General features: G+C 35.9%; 1 protein-coding gene across 2 annotated transcripts; it reads left to right on the top strand.

The window, feature by feature from the left end:
* The first annotated feature begins 2113 nt into the window (after nt 1-2113).
* On the top strand, nt 2114-11872 carry LOC125655456 (uncharacterized). 2 transcript variants are annotated; one of them, XM_056145233.1, is made up of 5 exons: nt 2114-2259; nt 4460-4876; nt 7731-7820; nt 10770-10918; nt 11265-11872. In XM_056145233.1, exons 1-5 carry the CDS (start codon nt 2217-2219, stop codon nt 11403-11405), a joined length of 840 nt encoding a protein of 279 aa, XP_056001208.1. In that variant the 5' UTR covers nt 2114-2216; the 3' UTR covers nt 11406-11872. The 2 variants fall into 2 exon arrangements, with proteins under 2 accessions (XP_056001208.1, XP_048741719.2); XM_048885762.2 differs by having other exon boundaries at nt 11260-11872.
* Nucleotides 11873-19661: the final 7789 nt, after the last annotated feature.

Raw genomic sequence — 19661 nt, 5'->3', positions numbered from 1 at the left:
ATATGTATAAGTATATGTATATGTATAAATATAAGTATATGTATAAGTGTAAGTATATGTATAAGTATATGTATAAGTATATGTATAAGTATATGTATATGTATATGTATAAGTATATGTATATGTATAAGTGTAAGTATATGTATAAGTATATGTATAAGTATAAATATATGTATAAGTATATGTATAAGTATAAATATATGTATAAGTATAAATATATGTATAAATATAAGTATATGTATAAGTATAAATATATGTATAAGTATATGTATAAGTATAAGTATATGTATAAGTATATGTATATGTATAAGTATATATATATGTATAAGTATAAGTATATGTATAAGTATATGTATAAGTATATGTATATGTATAAGTATATGTATAAGTATAAATATATGTATAAATATAAGTATATGTATAAGTATAAATATATGTATAAGTATATGTATAAGTATAAATATATGTATAAGTATATGTATAAGTATATGTATAAGTATATGTATAAGTATATGTATAAGTATATGTATAAGTATAAGTATATGTATATGTATATGTATAAGTATAAATATATGTATATGTATAAGTATATGTATATGTATATGTATAAGTATACGTAATAAGTATATGTATAAGTATATGTATAAGTATAAGTATATGTATAAGTATATGTATAAGTATATGTATATGTATAAGTATATGTATATGTATAAGTATATGTATAAGTATATGTATAAGTATATGTATATGTATAAGTATATGTATATGTATAAGTATATGTATATGTATATGTATAAGTATATGTATATGTATATGTATAAGTATATGTATAAGTATATGTATAAGTATATGTATATGTATATGTATAAGTATAAGTATATGTATAAGTATATGTATATGTATAAGTATATGTATATGTATATGTATAAGTATATGTATATGTATATGTATATGTATAAGTATATGTATAAGTATAAGTATATGTATAAGTATATGTATAAGTATAAGTATATGTATAAGTATATGTATATGTATATGTATAAGTATAAGTATATGTATAAGTATATGTATATGTATATGTATATGTATAAGTATATGTATAAGTATAAGTATATGTATAAGTATATGTATAAGTATATGTATAAGTATATGTATAAGTATATGTATAAGTATAAATATATGTATAAGTATAAGTATATGTATATGTATAAGTATATGTATATGTATAAGTATATGTATAAGTATATGTATAAGTATATGTATATGTATATGTATAAGTATATGTATATGTATATGTATATGTATAAGTATAAGTATATGTATAAGTATATGTATATGTATATGTATAAGTATATGTATAAGTATATGTATATGTATATGTATATGTATAAGTATATGTATATGTATAAGTATATGTATAAGTATATGTATAAGTATATGTTTATGTATATGTATAAGTATATGTATATGTATATGTATATGTATAAGTATATGTATAAGTATATGTATAAGTATATGTATATGTATATGTATAAGTATATGTATAAGTATATGTATAAGTATAAGTATATGTATAAGTATATGTATAAGTATATGTATAAGTATAAGTATATGTATAAGTATATGTATAAGTATATGTATATGTATAAGTATATGTATATGTATAAATATATGTATAAGTATATGGATAAGTATATGTATATGTATATGTTAAAGTATATATATAAGTATATGTATAAGTATGAGTATAAGTATATGTATAAGTATAAGTATATGTGTATGTATAAGTATATGTATATGTATAAGTATATGTATATGTATATGTATAAGTATATGTATATGTATATGTATAAGTATATGTATAAGTATATGTATAAGTATATGTATAAGTATATGTATATGTATAAGTATAAGTATATGTATATGTATAAGTATATGTATATGCAGTGGTGGATTCTGAGGATGCCTCTGTGTTCTTCTTTGTAATTCCGAGTCCCCTTGTTCATGAAAGGTGAAAACAACGAACAGTGACCAATCTCGCATAATCCACCTTTTGATTTTACAAGATGCTAATCTCATAACATTATTGTGTACAATATTTCCTCTTTTCCTTTCCGTTTCCTTTTCCGCTATGCGTTTTTTAAACGTCCTATAATCATAGCACTAAGAATACCATTTCGGGGAAGTTAGGCAAAATCAAAGCCACGTGTAGCACGATGTGTGGAAGGAATGATGAACCTAAACGGACACACAATGAAGGTAAAGAATCAGTTTTTTTAACCGAATTTGTTTTTACAGAATAAACACTTGAATTTAATCTTACGAACTTATAGGATATTCACAACTATTAAATCCACCGTTGGAAATATTTTGTTTGTTTGGGATTGTGGAATGATTAGGAGGGATTAGGAGTCCTTTGAATGTAATCAAAGTGTTCTTTTTAAGGTGCGATTTCCCTCAGCCAAGAGAATTTCACTATTGCATTGATAATTCAGTCTTTTTTATGAATATAAACATAAAGAGAATAATACTTGAAAGTGCTGACAGGCAGGAATTACATCCAAGGTAGTCAATCCAAGGGAAATATTGGGCCCCCGTTTAATTTCCCTCTCCCTTGTTGTCAGTGGGCGAATTTAAGACTGGGAGAAACCGTTTTCTAAGTTCTCTATATTTTAAAACAACTGCGTCCGGGCGAATTTATAATGGGCTAAAACCGTTTGTAATTGTGGAAGAACAAAGTGTAAAGGTGAAACTAATGCTGTATATTTTAATGAAAATCATTTCAAACATATCTTATTTTCACTTAACCTCTGTAGTTATATCTAGTGTGTAAAATCTGTGAGGGCTGTTACTGACAGTGTCGACTGTTACTGACTATTACTGAGAGTGAGGACGGCTACTGACAGTGAGGACTGTTACTGACTGTTACTGACAGTGAGGACGGTTACTAACATTGAGAGCTGTTACTGACAGTGAGGACTGTTACTGACAGTGAGGACTGTTACTGACATCGAGGACTGTTACTGACATCGAGGACTGTTACTGACAGTGAGGACGGTTACTGATAGTGAGGACGGTTACTAACATTGAGGGCTGTTACTGACAGCGAGGACTGTTACTGACAGTGAGGACTGTTACTGACAGTGAGGGCTGTTACTGACATCGAGGACTGTTACTGACAGTGAGGACGGTTACTGACAGTGAGGACGGTTACTGGCAGTGAGGACGGTTACTGACAGTGAGGACGGTTACTAACATTGAGTGCTGTTACTGACAGCGAGGACTGTTACTGACAACGAGGACTGTTACTGACAGTGAGGACGGTTACTAACATTGAGGGCTGCTACTGACAGTGAGGACTGTTACTGACAGCGAGGACTGTTACTGACAGTGAGGACGGTTACTGACAGTGAGGACTGTTACTGACAGTGAGGGCTGTTACTGACTGTGTGGATTGTTACTGACAGTGAGGACGGTTACTGACAGTGAGGACTGTTACTGACAGTGAGACGGTTACTGACAGTGAGGGCTGTTACTGACAGCGAGGACGGTTACTAACATTGAGGGCTGTTACTGACAGCGAGGGTTGTTACTGACAGCGAGGACTGTTACTGACAGTGAGGACGGTTACTGACAGTGAGGACGGTTAATGACAGTGAGGACTGTTACTGACAGCGAGGACTGTTACTGACAGTGAGGACTGTTACTGACAGTGAAGATTGTTATTGAAAGTGAGGACTGTTACTGACAGTGAGGAGTGTTACTGACAGTGAGGACGGTTACTGACAGTGATGACTGTTACTGACAGTGAGGACGGTTACTGACAGTGAGGACGGTTACTGACAGTGAGGCTGTTAATGACAGCGAGGACTGTTACTGACAGTGAGGACTGTTACTGACAGTGAGGAGTGTCTGCCCTCCTAGTACAATGTCATCAGCCGAGCCCGATGTCTGCCCTCCTTACCGTGGTGTAGATTTTGTAAGGCAGTTGAGAGTATAATGGTCCATGAAAGGAAGGAAGTTACCCCATTTCTTTAAAACTTTTTTTTTTGTATTTGGCTAATCAGATAATGTTCAGTTTTTGTACTTATTATCATTATTATTTCCTTATTAAAATATTCTCAGGTTTTCCCATGCCCCTCTCAACATAATGAAATACTAAGTTTCGGGCCTGCTTGATACCGCACTACTGATTTTGTTGTTATTCCGTTACGTAAACCACCACACTGGCGATATCCCTGATCCGGCCCTGCCCCTAAAAAAAGAGAAGAATCATACATACACGTCATATGCTATAGTCATGGAGTTCCGAGTTTCAACATACTTATAAAAGACCGTCAATGTATATTAATGAATATTGATTCTGGTATTGTTACGGTTTTGAAAAAGGAAAAACAAATACTCGGATATTTATTCATCAAATGATAAAAAATGATAATGATAATTATTTTATACACAGGCTGTAACATCACAATTGCTGGAAAGCTACTGATAGTATTGGACACGATCAACAAGACCTTACGGGGCCATTTTGAATGTTTCCGCGATATAATCGTCTCCCGTCTTAACGGCACCAATGTAACGCTTGAAAATCATGATGGCAAGAACACGACCAGACTTTTAAACAAAATGAACGACTTACAAACAGAATTTGATGGGACCGATGAAGCAGGCATGGCGCTGATATTATCAGACAGGGAAAACACGTCTAAAACATTTGATAGTTTGGATTCGGCACAAGAACCTTACATCTTTTTCATAAATGTTGGACAGAGCACAAATGAAACGGATTCTTGTTACCGTCACTACAAAAATATCCAAACGGAATCGGAGTTGCCGGGAATTGGATTGGAACTGGAGTCAACTGCATGTAATCGTATGTACATTTGTAATAGTTCCAAAATCATTTTCAAACGTGGCATTTTTCACTGATTGTCGAGCAATAGAAATAACGACCAGACACTCAGGGGTAGGGGAGTATATGGCATGTCAAACGTTGCAGTATTTGATCTTTTCCATTTGTATTGTATAATTTTGCATTTGTATTCTATATTTTCCATTTACATTGTATAATTTTTCATTTGCATTGTATAATTTTTCATTTGTATTGTATAATTTTTCATTTGTATTGTATAATTTTGCATTTGTATTCTATATTTTCCATTTGCATTGTATAATTTTTCATTTGCATTGTATAATTTTTCATTTGCATTGTATAATTTTCCATTTGTATTCTATATTTTCCTTTTTGTATTGCATAAATTTTCATTTGTATTGTGTAATTTCCATTTCTATTGTATCGTAGGGTTGTTTATTTTGATTTGTTACGAACGATTTCATTAGTTAACGTTGCTTTGAGAATTGTTCACTGATGTACCACAAATGTAGACGTGCTTATCGCACAGGGCAACGTCTGCACCGACACGGAATATCTGTTTTCAGGTCATATCGGAAAGACCCTCGAGTCTCACTTTCAAATGCCGAGTGTTTGGCAAAGGAGCAATCACTGCCTTTGTTTATGTTATGCGGCAATGGCAGGAGCGGTTCTCGAACTCACGATCTCCCGCCCACAAATCATCGATATATCACTGAGGTACCGCGACCAGGTCCATGCAGGACTAGTTATTTTTAAAAATACGTATCTAGCAATGGGGAATCCCCCCCGCCCCCAACATGATCATTTTTTTAAATAGAACTGTTCAGAAAAGCATGCACATTTTATTTAGTCAGAATTCAGTAGATTCGGGAGACTTCGGGTCTTGGGTCTCCACCAATCTTAAGTTATCGTTTATCGAATTTGGTAATGCGCGAGATGTTGAAGAGGTCAAGTTCAGGAGCCACTTTTCGCAAGAGTGTACCGAATCTGCTAATTAATGCAATGACGTAACAACCTCCCCCCCCCCCCCCCAATTGATTTATCGCTTTTATGCGCATAATGTGACCAGCATATTCAAACTAGTAAGGATGCAACTAAATACGCCAAAGGGGGGGGGGGGGGGGAGTCAAGTGCGTTCTGACAAAATAAAACGTACACGTATGCTTTTTTCGACATCTCTATACAAAATAAACAAAATATCATATTTGTGAAGGGAAGGGTGGGGGGGGGGGGGGGTCTCCCGGCACAAGATTCGCCATTGCTAGCTACATGTACATGTATGTTTAACTAGTCCTGTATGGAACCGGTCGCGGTAGTTCAGTGATATACCCGGTTCGTAACCGTGAGGTCGCATGTTCGAGTTCTGCTCGTGTCATGGCTGCATCAAACCTTAGGTGTAAATATAGTTAATACTTCCCCATGCGCATGGCTATTTAAAAGTGAGAATCACGGGTCTTTCGGATAATGTGACCTTAAAAGTTGCGACAGGCGTTGGCACATTAAAGAACCCCACTGCTACGCCACTGTGCGCTGAGCATAGTAAGTCTATTTGTGGTACGTCACCGGCCTACAGCTGGTGACGGCTAAATATAAGTGGGACCTAAACTAATGAAATCCTTCGTAACAAATCAAAATAAACAATCCCTCGGATGCAATACAAATGAAAGATTTTGCAATGCAAATGGAAATTATACAATGCAAACGAAAAAAGTATATGATACAAATGGAAAATATAGAATACAAATGGAAAACTATACAATACAAATGGAAAATTATACAATACAAATGGAAATTATACAATGCAAATGACAAATTATACAATGCAAATGGAAAATATAGAACACAAATGGAAAATTATACTATACAAATGGAAAAGATCAAATATTGCAACTTTTGACATGCCATAGAGGAGGAGACGGGGCTTATCATTGGTAAGAAACTGTATATGAGTTTTCTCATTCTTGTCTTAGTCTGAAGGTCACAGATAACGACGCATCATGTATGATATGAGTATCTATACATTAGATAACTAGGAAACACTAAACACTGGATGTAATGTTCTTCCTTGTTCTTTTTTAAACCAAAACAAATCAAAATCTGCCTTTTACTCTAAATGAAAGGAAACAGGACGTTGTTTTCACTTCCATGAAAGAAAAAAAAGGGGGGGGGTGGATGATAGAATACCTTGGTGCAAGAAATACTGAGCAAATTTCAGTTTAAAAAATCCATGAAATATCTTATGCCTCAGTTCAGTGTTGATATTTATTTCTATAAAGCAACTGGTCTGTGAAAATCTAGTTTTCAAAAACAGACTAGACATGCTATAGATTGTTGAAGTCAATTCAATTCTTAATGAAAGCTTTTCTCCAAAATCTCCGCGTCTGTTTTTTATTTTTGCGCTACATCAATGAAGATAACGAATAGTGATCAATCTCATAGCTCCTATAAGCAATACAATATAGATAGTCGTGCAAACACGGACCCCTGGACACACCAGAGGTAAGAGTAGGTGTCCAGGAGGAGTTATCATCATCTGCCGACCAGTGACAGCCACCGTCAGCGCTATAAGAAAAGTCGTACGTTGATTCAATTTACCACTAAACTAGGATTGAAGGAATCACTGAATCAATATAACTTGCTTCAAATGTTGCAATTTACCCATAGTATGGTTATCAGAAGAGGGATATTAATGTCCTGGCCAAAAACTATACGTGTTCAGTTTACAATGTAAAACTGACAAGGGTGACAACGTGAGAGAGAGAGAGAGAGAGAGAGAGAGAGAGAGAGAGAGAGAGAGAGAGAGAGAGAGAGAGAGAGAGAGAGAGAGTTAATTTCTTATCATTAATTTTTCCAGCCTATGCTGAGCACATGAGAACGTTATGCCCGGGTAGATTTACCACACCCTCAGCAAACATCCATTCTTCACCAGGTTCTCCGTCATCAGGTATTGTACTTCAAGTAAAAATTAACGTTTGTAATTGATGCTAAGGATATTGTACTTCAAGTAAAAATTAACGTTTGTAATTGATGCTAAGGATAGGTTTAATATTAATCATGTCTTAAGCACCAAAACCTCTCAAAATGAAATGTCTCGTTTTAATTTACTATGTAAGCTTACATAGAAACATCTTTTAGAATATAGCTCTGTTATGTCTACTTGCATGCGTATAATTTATGGAATATGCCGTCTGTAACAAGTCTTGTATTTGAGTGTATCCAATAAATCTGGCATTTTGTTTCAATGTTTGATAAATGAGGCAACTGTCCATCTACCCAGATTGGAGTTTTAGTTTCCTTGGGCATCTAATATCGTGGATTTGTCAAACATACCGACAAATATTCTTCGAAGTTGTTTTCAGATCTTCAGTCATTAATAAACATCTTAACTGTTTTGTACACAAGATAATGCATCAAAAATTTGAATACTGTAAGTGGTTTTAATTTTGCGGTGCTAAAAGTTCGCGGTTTTTCATATTGGTCTAACTGCGGTGGTTTTATTTTCATGGAATTCAAGTTCTATTTTGATTACTGGTAACTGTTCAAAACGTATTATGTCACACTTGCAAAATGATTCCCGGTTGTTGTTTTTTAATTTCGCGAAAAAAAATCCCCGACCGCGAACATATCGAAATAAAAACAATTACAATCTTTCCCCCATTTACAGTAATTAATCAGTAGTTCTACCTCTGTTTCAGTCCCTGCTAACATATTCATTGTGTAAATCTTTTCCTGCCCTAGCTGAATAATTCAATCTGTTATGAAAACGACAGATTCTGTTGTAGACACAGACAATCTATCCATTGTGTAATGATATAGATAAATTTTGTTGTAGACACAGACAACTTATCAATTCTGTAATGATAACGATATGTCCAGTCAATGGATCGGCATCTCTGCAAGCCAGGTGCCCGAGTCGCTTACTCTCGTCTACCCCTTGGCGTATTTAGTTGCGACTGAATTGTCATCTAACGGATCGAGCGAGTTATCCTTCTTGACGAAAACAAAATCTAACCAATTAGATAACGCATTTCAATTTCTGTTGCATATATACGTTTTACAAAATGGAGTTGACAGATGAAAACAATAAAATTGTTTTTTAATTATGTGTGCATACTTGATGGACGTATATGCCACTTTTGTGTTGAAGGCGTAAATCACGTATCAAAACAATTGATTCAGATTTCAGCGTTTCTACTTTCGTTTTGATATTGCACTCATTTTTCCCGAATTTATTCAGTTCACTCTAGTACAAACAGTCCGTTATCGTCATTTGGGTGAGGTACATTATCAATTATCTCTAGAGGTTGATTGTAAACCCAAAAACTTTCTCCGAAAATCCCCCGTCTTTCATTTTTTAGACAAAATGTCATGGCAAAGGGGACAACACGGGCTAAACATGGGGGCCGCCATTACTCAAATCAAACTGTTTCTATGGTGTGATTTGAGTGGATGCCTTGGAACGCCAAAGCGCGATATTTTGAAGTCTTAGAAATGTGACTAAATCCGCCAAGGGGGAGATGAGAGTAAGCGAATCGGACACTTGGCTTGAGAAGATGATGCATCGGATGAATATGAGTTATCGTACCCACAGTGTATACTGAATTCCTAAACTTCATAAAAACTCTTACAAACAAAGATGCATTGCTGGATCCAGTAAATATTCTACCAAGCTTCCATCTTTGCTCTTCACGAAAATATTAACAGCTGTGAAGGAGAAACTTCAAACGTATTGTGCCACTGCATATGCCAGAAGTGGTGTAAATCAAATGTAGATTCTAAACAATTCTAAAGAACTTTTAGTAAACTTGAAATCGCAAAGCTTTTTTTCAAATCAACAAACATCAAAACGTATGACTTTTTAACACTTTACAAGACCATTTCTCACGATAAATTAAAGACTAGACTTTTTAACTTATAGACAGTTGCTTCTTCAACAAAAATAGAAATATTCATGTCTAATAATTAGTCGTCCAAAAAATTACTTTGTTCAACACCACTCTGATTCCACGCACAAGTACTCTGAAGTTGAAAATAAAAATATGCTGAATTTCCTTATTGACAATATCGTAGGTCTTCCAACAGTTTGTTGGAATTCCCATGGGCTTGAATTGTGCTCCTTTGTTAGCTGACCTGTTTTTATATTGATATGAAGTGGAATTTATTCAAAAGCTTCTACATGAGAAGAAAAAAATCTCTTCCTGTGGCCTTCAATGCGATATTTAGATATATCGACGACGTTTTATCTATTAATAATCCTAATTTTCATTCATATGTTGATTCGATATATCCCTGTGAACTCGAAATAAAAGACAGCACAGAGGCATCCACTTCTGCTTCATACGTAGATATTTTATTGAAAATAGATATTGACGACACACTAACAACTCAACTTTATGATAAACAGGATGAATTCAGCTTCTCCATCGTCAACTTCCCATATTTATGTATCAAAATTCCATTATCGCCTGCATATGATGTTTGTATCTCAACTGATTCGATACGCAAGAGCTTGATCTGTGTATGATCAGTGTTTAAATCGAAGCAGGCTATTGACAAACAACTTGATGGTGCAGGGGTTTTGACAGTCTCGTTTAAAGACAGCATTTCGCGAATTCTAATCATTGAGTCACATGCTGTCTGACGTGTTTCATACCGATTGTTAGGCCGTTCTTGGCACACTAATTTTGACTACGGATAACTCCGTTTATCTGATCAAGATATAGGGCTCACGACGGGTATGACTGGTCGACAGGGATGCTTACTCCTCCTAGGCAGTTAATCCCACCTCTAGCATATCGAGAGATCCGTGTTTGCCAACTATATATTTTGTATTGCTTATAGGAGTTTTGAGATTGATCACCTTTCGTTATCTTCACCTTTCATTCTGTTGTAGGTACAGTGAACTTATCCATTGTGGTACCTAGCGTTATCGGGGCTTTTATTCTGGCTGTTGTGCTTGTGTTATGTATAATTTTCTCGCCAAGACATAAAAGGAAACCCAAACGAGATACTTTTGTGGAGTTCTCCGCAGTTGGAAGCAGAGTAAGACTTTTCTTTTTGGTTTAAGAGAACACAATATTCGTTATGAAAGGATTAAAACATTGTAACGGTCAGAAATCCTTGTTTTGCCCCCCCCCCCCCCCCCCTCCCCCTGTATGGCTCAAAACACTGAATGTTAAGAAATAAATTGTGATTAGATATTGATCACTGTTCGTTATCTTCACCTTTCATATTGCCAAGAATCTAGATTGAGATGTTCTTTGATTATATAAAAATGATTTAAACCATGTTAAAGTTCATGTTTTGTGAATTTATTATATAAAGGAATTAATATCAAAAGATGATATGCAGAACCATTTTTGTAGCACTTCATTTCTATTTAGTTTAGAAATCAGACCGTGTTAACAGATGCACCGAAACATTGCTCCTCTCCCAGGGTAACGACCGATTTATACACTGCTGTGTGGGAAAAGAATGGGAGCACAGACGAAAACCAGGAAAATTATCATCTGGACAGATATTTTGTTAAACAAGAGACCGAATCTTCATTGTATGAGCACATGATCAATGGAGGGGATGACTTAGATGTTTTTGAACCGCCAACTTAAAACGTATATGTACCCGATGTCCTGTACCTCAATAGATCACAGAGGCTGTTTAAACTTTAATTTTTTTAAGGTTGATTACCAAGCAAGTTCTACAACATAAGATATTAACGATTCTTGTCAGTTGAAATATTTTTGCCATGAGGTCATTGATTCGAAGGAAATACTTGAGTACCCAGAGAAAACCCACATGTAAGTGAACAACCATATTGCATGTGTCCTCTCAAAGCTGAAGATTGAGAGTATCAACGGTGAAAAAACAAATATGGTAACCACTGCGCTACCCCCTCCACTCACAAAGACAGCATGTGATTTTGTGAATATATGAATTTTGTAAATAGTTTATAAACATTGAGATACTTGACCTGGACAAATGTACGTAATAAGCCATACCTGGGGGGTTTTTTTTAGGGGGGAAGGGGCGTTGTAATACACATTTTTAAGTGTGTACATTAAGTGTGTACATAATTGTTGAGTGTGTACATTAAGTGTGTACATAATTGTTGAGTGTGTACATTAAGTGTGTACATAATTGTTGAGTGTGTACATTAAGTGTGTACATAATTGTTGAGTATGTACATAATTGTTGAGTACATTCATTGGTGAGTGTATTGATTGGGTACGTACACATTGGTGAGTGTATTGATTGGGTAAGTACACATTGGTGAGTGTATTGATTGGGTAAGTACACATTGGTGAGTGTATTGATTGGGTACGTACACATTGGTGAGTGTATTGATTGGGTAAGTACACATTGGTGACTGTATTGATTGGGTAAGTACACATTGGTGAGTGTATTGATTGGGTACGTACACATTGGTGAGTGTATTGATTGGGTAAGTACACATTGGTGAGTGTATTGATTGGGTAAGTACACATTGGTGACTGTATTGATTGGGTAAGTACACATTGGTGACTGTATTGATTGGGTAAGTACACATTGGTGACTGTATTGATTGGGTAAGTACACATTGGTGACTGTATTGATTGGGTAAGTACACATTGGTGAGTGTATTGATTGGGTACGTACACATTGGTGAGTGTATTGATTGGGTAAGTACACATTGGTGAGTGTATTGATTGGGTACGTACACATTGGTGAGTGTATTGATTGGGTAAGTACACATTGGTGAGTGTATTGATTGGGTACGTACACATTGGTGAGTGTATTGATTGGGTAAGTACACATTGGTGACTGTATTGATTGGGTAAGTACACATTGGTGAGTGTATTGATTGGGTACGTACACATTGGTGAGTGTATTGATTGGGTACGTACACATTGGTGAGTGTATTGATTGGGTAAGTACACATTGGTGAGTGTATTGATTGGGTAAGTACACATTGGTGACTGTATTGATTGGGTAAGTACACATTGGTGAGTGTATTGATTGGGTAAGTACACATTGGTGAGTGTATTGATTGGGTAAGTACACATTGGTGAGTGTATTGATTGGGTACGTACACATTGGTGAATGTATTGATTGGGTACGTACACATTGGTGAGTGTATTGATTGGGTACGTACACATTGGTGAGTGTATTGATTGGGTAAGTACACATTGGTGAGTGTATTGATTGGGTACGTACACATTGGTGAATGTATTGATTGGGTACGTACACATTGGTGAGTGTATTGATTGGGTACGTACACATTGGTGAGTGTATTGATTGGGTACGTACACATTGGTGAGTGTATTGATTGGGTACGTACACATTGGTGAGTGTATTGATTGGGTAAGTACACATTGGTGAGTGTATTGATTGGGTACGTACACATTGGTGAGTGTATTGATTGGGTACGTACACATTGGTGAGTGTATTGATTGGGTACGTACACATTGGTGAGTGTATTGATTGGGTACGTACATATTGGTGAGTGTATTGATTGGGTAAGTACACATTGGTGAGTGTATTGATTGGGTAAGTACATATTGGTGAGTGTATTGATTGGGTAAGTACACATTGGTGAGTGTATTGATTGGGTACGTACACATTGGTGAGTGTATTGATTGGGTACGTACACATTGGTGAGTGTATTGATTGGGTACGTACACATTGGTGACTGTATTGATTGGGTAAGTACACATTGGTGACTGTATTGATTGGGTACGTACACATTGGTGAGTGTATTGATTGGGTACGTACACATTGGTGAGTGTATTGATTGGGTACGTACACATTGGTGAGTGTATTGATTGGGTACGTACACATTGGTGAGTGTATTGATTGGGTACGTACACATTGGTGAGTGTATTGATTGGGTACGTACACATTGGTGAGTGTATTGATTGGGTACGTACACATTGGTGAGTGTATTGATTGGGTACGTACACATTGGTGAGTGTATTGATTGGGTACGTACACATTGGTGAGTGTATTGATTGGGTACGTACACATTGGTGAGTGTATTGATTGGGTACGTACACATTGGTGAGTGTATTGATTGGGTACGTACACTCTGTTGAATATGTACACAATTTTAAGTTCGTATACATTGTCCAGTCTGTGCACACTGTTGAACTTAGCGTGCGTAGTGTCGAGTGCATGACACTTTTTATCCATTTTTACGTCTTGTGTTTGACACGATCAAAGTACGAACGGGACTTGGATGTAACGCCTAAGCCACGACAATCGCAATCGTAACTACTCGGCTATTTCCGTAACCGCAAATGAAACTCGTATGTGGATCGACGCCATGAGAGTCTGTTGCCATGTGTACACTAATGCAACTATGACCTCACAGTCATACGTTACAATATGAAACATGAACTTTCAAATGCATCGAAGATATCATACATACAAATGTATCTAAGGTTTTATATCACTCTCATTTTCCACTTATATGTTTATGTATTAGAGTGAATAAGACGTTAATGATATCAAAACTGAACCTGTGGTGAAAATATAAATAACATATTATACAGGGATTCGATTGTGGCCTTTTAACCTCATCTACAGACGCGCTTCCGGCAAAAAATTGCATCGATTTGAAGCAATTCTTGCGCCGATCCACGTCCGAGTCTTCTTACCGGTTACGGAAAAGGACGAGAGCGTGACCCGATTGCGACAATTGGTGTGTTTGTCTATTAACCCCTAAGCAATGACGACCGGTGTGTTTCTCTATAACGGAATCCCTAAGCCACGAAGACCGGTGTGTTTCAGAAGAAGAACAATTGCTACATGTATGATAAAAACTGCAATGCAAAAATTTCCTGTTTGTTCCTTAACATTTTATACACAGTACTATAATGGTTCCATTCAAAACATACAATTCAAAACATAAAATTCCGCTTTTTAAAAAATCTAATATCGATTTATTTTCAATATTCTTCCACAGTTCACATTTGTTATTTCATAGAATTTTGTGTGGACTTTCTAATACAAATGTATATGGTATGAGCAATATTCTGTGAATGAATGGCAAACGCAATAAAACAAAGTGTTAAAGATCAATTTGTCTAGACATGGTCACGTGATGTTTATCGCTCTTCCAAGGGTGCATAGAATGAACAAAATTTTTAAAACAAACTTTGGTTTGGAAACCTTTCTTGAAAATCTAACAAAGAAAGTCGGAGGATCGTTTTGGCATTTCGTACCATGAAGTATCGCCTCTTTGGAGAGACTGGCCGATGTTTTAGTACACTACATAACAAAATATGTGTTTTATGTTATGAAACAGAAATTCCAGATGAATATCACTTTGTGTTAGAACATAGTGCTTTATCTGGTACAAGAAAAGAATACCCACACAGCAAATATTATACGAGAACAATTTTTATGAAATTCTGTCAACGTTAAAAACCTGGGGTGTTGCTAAAACGCGGAACAGAAAACGGAACGGAAGACGGAACGGAACGAAAAACGGAACGGAATTTAAGAATTAGAACGATCGATGTAGCTAAGACATAGGCGTAGCTTGGGTTCGAATATTACGGAGGCGGGGGGTCTGGGGGGGGGGCGCAGCCCCCCAGAAGCTATCGACATTTTAACAACGTAAAAGGTGTTTGTTTTTTTACCGAGGCAGCTGCCTCGGTTGCCTCAATGGAAGCTACGCCACTGGCTAAGATAACACAAAAATCGGGGGGGGGGGGGTGCTTTATTTTGATTAAAATCAAAATTTTAGGGAATTTGCAGGGGCGGATCCAGGAATTGTGGTTACGGAGGTGCCACTTTATGAGGCAGGGGTCTGAGTTTTACAGATTTTATAGAGCTTGAAATATGTCTCCTATTTGTACTATTTTCTATCATTTTTTATAAGGTGAAATTGAAAAAAATGACGCAAATTTTAAGGGTTTTTGGAAAAAAATTAAGTTCTCCCAATAAATTATTTCAAGAAATCAAAAGATTTTATTATTCATTTCTCCGGGAGTGAAAGAAATTATATTGCTTCTTTTATCGTTTAGTACATTTTTATAAACAAGATACCACGATTTACCTTAAATTTTAAAATTTTAGAGGGGGTGCGCGCCGGCTGCGCCCCCCCCCCCCCCCTTAAATCTGCCACTGATTTGTTTACAAGCAGTAAACAATTGTATCTTAAATTTCTGCATCATAAATTGATCAAGCGAAGTAAACGTTTGTATAAGAATTTAAAAAGCTTTTTACAAGAATTTTGAAAGTCCGGCAATGTGTTAGCGAGCAGCGACATCTATGGGTAGAGAATGGAAAAAACACACGTGGCTTAGAAATATGCTCCCCCCTTCTTGACAAAACGTCATTAACGCACACATACATGTATTTGCACATAGTGCCATGTATGTGTGTACCTACAACATGGAGTGTGGTATGTATAAAACAACATTTAATTTAATTCATCTTAATTCAGTCACATCTTGTGTTTGATTTATTATTTTGACTTAGTGACCGCAGCACTCCAATCCTAAATAGGGACGACTTCTGGCAGTTGATTTCTAAACTAAATACTTGTATCTTAACATTTAGATTGATAATGAGATGACCTTTTAATTCCATTCAAGCATAAATTCTCTGTTAGTCTTTCAGCTATTTCATATATTAAGCTGTCTTGGTTACTGGGAGTACAAGACCAACGGTCTGGTACAATAAATTTATTACCAGACTGTTAACAGGCACTGTCCCTTGGTGCTCCCTGTAATCAGGTCAACATATTGTGGGTTTGTGGGTTTTTTTTTTTGTTGTTTTTTTTTTATTATTATTATTTTCTTTCATATAATGCTATTATTCTCTTTTATATAAGTATTCGCACGACACTATCATTGTCTGCTATCCCAGTTACTGTTATGTGAGGCAGTTGGGTTATTTTATTTATCATGTTGTTAATTTAAATCTTGTCTGTAATCAGTATTTCATATATAATTATATAGATATGTGCAGTGCAGAAGTGTGAACTCTGTCAGTATTACCGGTAGTATTTCTAATTGATTGTTATTTATTTTCATTGTTATAATTAATTGCCTGTTAACATGTACATGCCCCCCGGGGGCCCTTGATTGGTGAATAAACTATTATTATTATTATATTATGAAATAATATTAAATCCTTACTGTGGATCGTATAAACTTCACCTCCGTTCTCATTGGTTCTGTTTCAATCTTTCTCTCCCGCTGTATCTCTTCGGGTTCAACATTAATCCACAGGTACAAACTTCCACATAAATTCATCCCAAAGGAGGCACACCTTTCATACACTCCCGTTTGCAGCCCTTCACCGGTCTTGGTGACGTCTCCATATGAGTGAAAAATTCTCGAGCGAGACGTTAAGCATGAAACAATCAATCAATCATTGTGATTTGAGCGAATAAAAGATAATAGAAGGAATGAAATTTAAAGTGATTAAATTCTGTTATTGTGAATGAATATGTCAATCTGATTCTGTGTATCATATCATTGGGACAGGTGTTGTATGACGTGTTTCATACCGATTGTTAGACCGTTCTTGGCACACTGATTTTGACTACGGATAACTCCGTGTACCTGATCAGGATATAGGACTCAGGGCGGGTGTGGCCGTTCGACAGGGGATGCTTACTCCTCCGAGGCACCTGATCCCACCTCTGGTGTGTCCAGGGGTCTGTGTTTGACCAACTCTCTTTTTTGCATTACTTATAGGAATTTTGAGATTGATCGTCATCGTCGCCGTTCACTTTGAAGCCTGACTTGATATGATGGGGCGAAGTGGTTTCAAGAGGATTTCAAAATCCAAAATTAGTACCGGTAATGCGAGTAATGGTAATGTTATATAGGGTCTTGACAATAAACTAATGTGAACGTATGAAGTGTCGAAAGTCGGAAACCGCCACAATGACAATATAAACGTCAACAAGTTTTATTAAGGATTGTAGAACTAATTACTTCAAGTGGTGTGTAGATCAGACTCTCGGTCAGCGTACAAGTAGTACTACACCTCTGAACCAATCGTTCAGATATCAGGAAGAAAAATCAAGCCCTCAGAAGAGTCAAAGTACAGAGCACACTCCTGTGAGTTGAACCCTTTCAACCATTTAAAGGCGGAAAATGATTTATGTATCGAAGTAATTAAACTTTTTTGAACAATTGGATATCGATTTATTTTCACTATTCTTCCACAGTTCACATTGCTTATTCATTTATTTACTAAATGCAGATACGATGCTTCAATGGATTCATATATTTATCTATATAGTTATTACTCTACACAGAGACCCGTCATTAAGTATGTTTGACTGAACTTCTTTCTCCTACATATTTTTATCCAGTTTCCAGTCTTCTGCAATAATCATGTCACTCCCAAATGAAAAGTCACCGTGAATATAACGAACAGTGATCAATATTTATTGTGTGTCAGACAGTCACTCGAAATGATCTGTTATACTTTACAGACCTATAACAGCTGATGTGACAGAAACTTTATCCAATCAAATTGCTGTTCTAGTTGCGCAAGAAATGGCCAACCGCGTACCTGTGACGTCATAGTCTACGCTGTTACAAACATTAAGAGAAGCACGACACATTTTGAGGACATTTCTTTTTACTACTGACATCAAAGGTATTGCAATTTATGGTTAAGATTTACAAATGTACCAAACAAAATACACCGAACTCATGATTTTTTAAATTGTATTGCCTCTTTTGGTTTATATCTACTGTGCGCGTCATTTCAAGAATTGCTGATTGAGAATAAATGTATGCTGAAACTGTTGAGGTAACATATACAATGTACAAATGATTAAATCTTAGATAGCGAGGGGTTCACGATCCACCCTTTCCAGATATTGGCAGATTAAGCCGCGGTGTCACTGACCGACGCAGGATTAATTTCTACGTGTATTACTTGTGACCTGTCCAGCCAGAAATAGTTAGAGACCTAACAGCTATCACGGTGGTAGTTAGCTGCCTATGTAGCTCTCTGAGAACAGGACAGATCAAAGAGTCACAGGCTCATCCCTTATTTTTTTTTTAAAAAACCTTCGATTTACGCCGATTGAAAAAATGCGCACGGTTGATGCCTTACATCGTTTCTATATTTGTATCGCTGTCTCAAAATTTAATATCAAATAAAATTCTTAACATATTTTAACGTAGCCATGTTACGTAGCCAGTCAAATCGAACCCCATTGATATTTATATCTATTAATAATATCTGATCCGAGGTATGTATTCGTTCTTCATTTATCATCAACGAATAATTAATGATAATAAACAATGTACAATTTATCTAGATATAAAAGAATCTCTTTAGTACGAAGAGCTGATCCCGGCATGATAATGAAAGCCTGGTCTGGTCCCCATCCCACCACTAATAGCTAAGTAATCCCGGCCTGATAATGAAAGCCTAGTCTGGTCCCCGTCCCACCACTCAACAAACGAAATCATTAGAAACTGTGAGTGTCCAGGTCGCATGGGACTTTGATAGATGATTGAAGGTATGTTTTAGCACAACTATAGTGGGAAAATATGTTAGGAATTCTTCAATCAGATTTATTTAGATGGTGATGCAAGAATACAACAATATAAGGCCTCAACCGTGCGCATTGTTTTTCAGGCCGTAAATACAAGGTTTTATAGGGATGTATCTGTAGATCTCTGACCTGTTCCAATCTTCCCAGAGAGCTATAGATCTACAGCTAGGTGGCAGTAGCATCGACCATGCCCTAGGTACCTGTAACTACATGTATACGACTTATCCACAGTAGGCAAGCATCTTATTCAATAAAGAAGTTTGA

The sequence above is a fragment of the Ostrea edulis genome, chromosome 7, assembly GCF_947568905.1.
Source record: "Ostrea edulis chromosome 7, xbOstEdul1.1, whole genome shotgun sequence".
NCBI lineage: Eukaryota > Metazoa > Mollusca > Bivalvia > Ostreida > Ostreidae > Ostrea > Ostrea edulis.
This window is presented reverse-complemented; position numbering and strand designations above follow the sequence as displayed.

What these genes read in the sequence shown, in the direction of transcription:
- LOC125655456 (XM_048885762.2), top strand. Translation starts at nt 2,217, where the DNA reads ATGTGTGGAAGGAATGATGAACCTAAACGGACACACAATGAAG. An exon ending in TAAACGGACACACAATGAAG is followed by an intron (nt 2,260 to 4,459) that starts GTAAAGAATCAG and finishes TTTTATACACAG; the next exon opens with GCTGTAACATCACAATTGCT. An exon ending in ACCAGGTTCTCCGTCATCAG is followed by an intron (nt 7,821 to 10,769) that starts GTATTGTACTTC and finishes ATTCTGTTGTAG; the next exon opens with GTACAGTGAACTTATCCATT.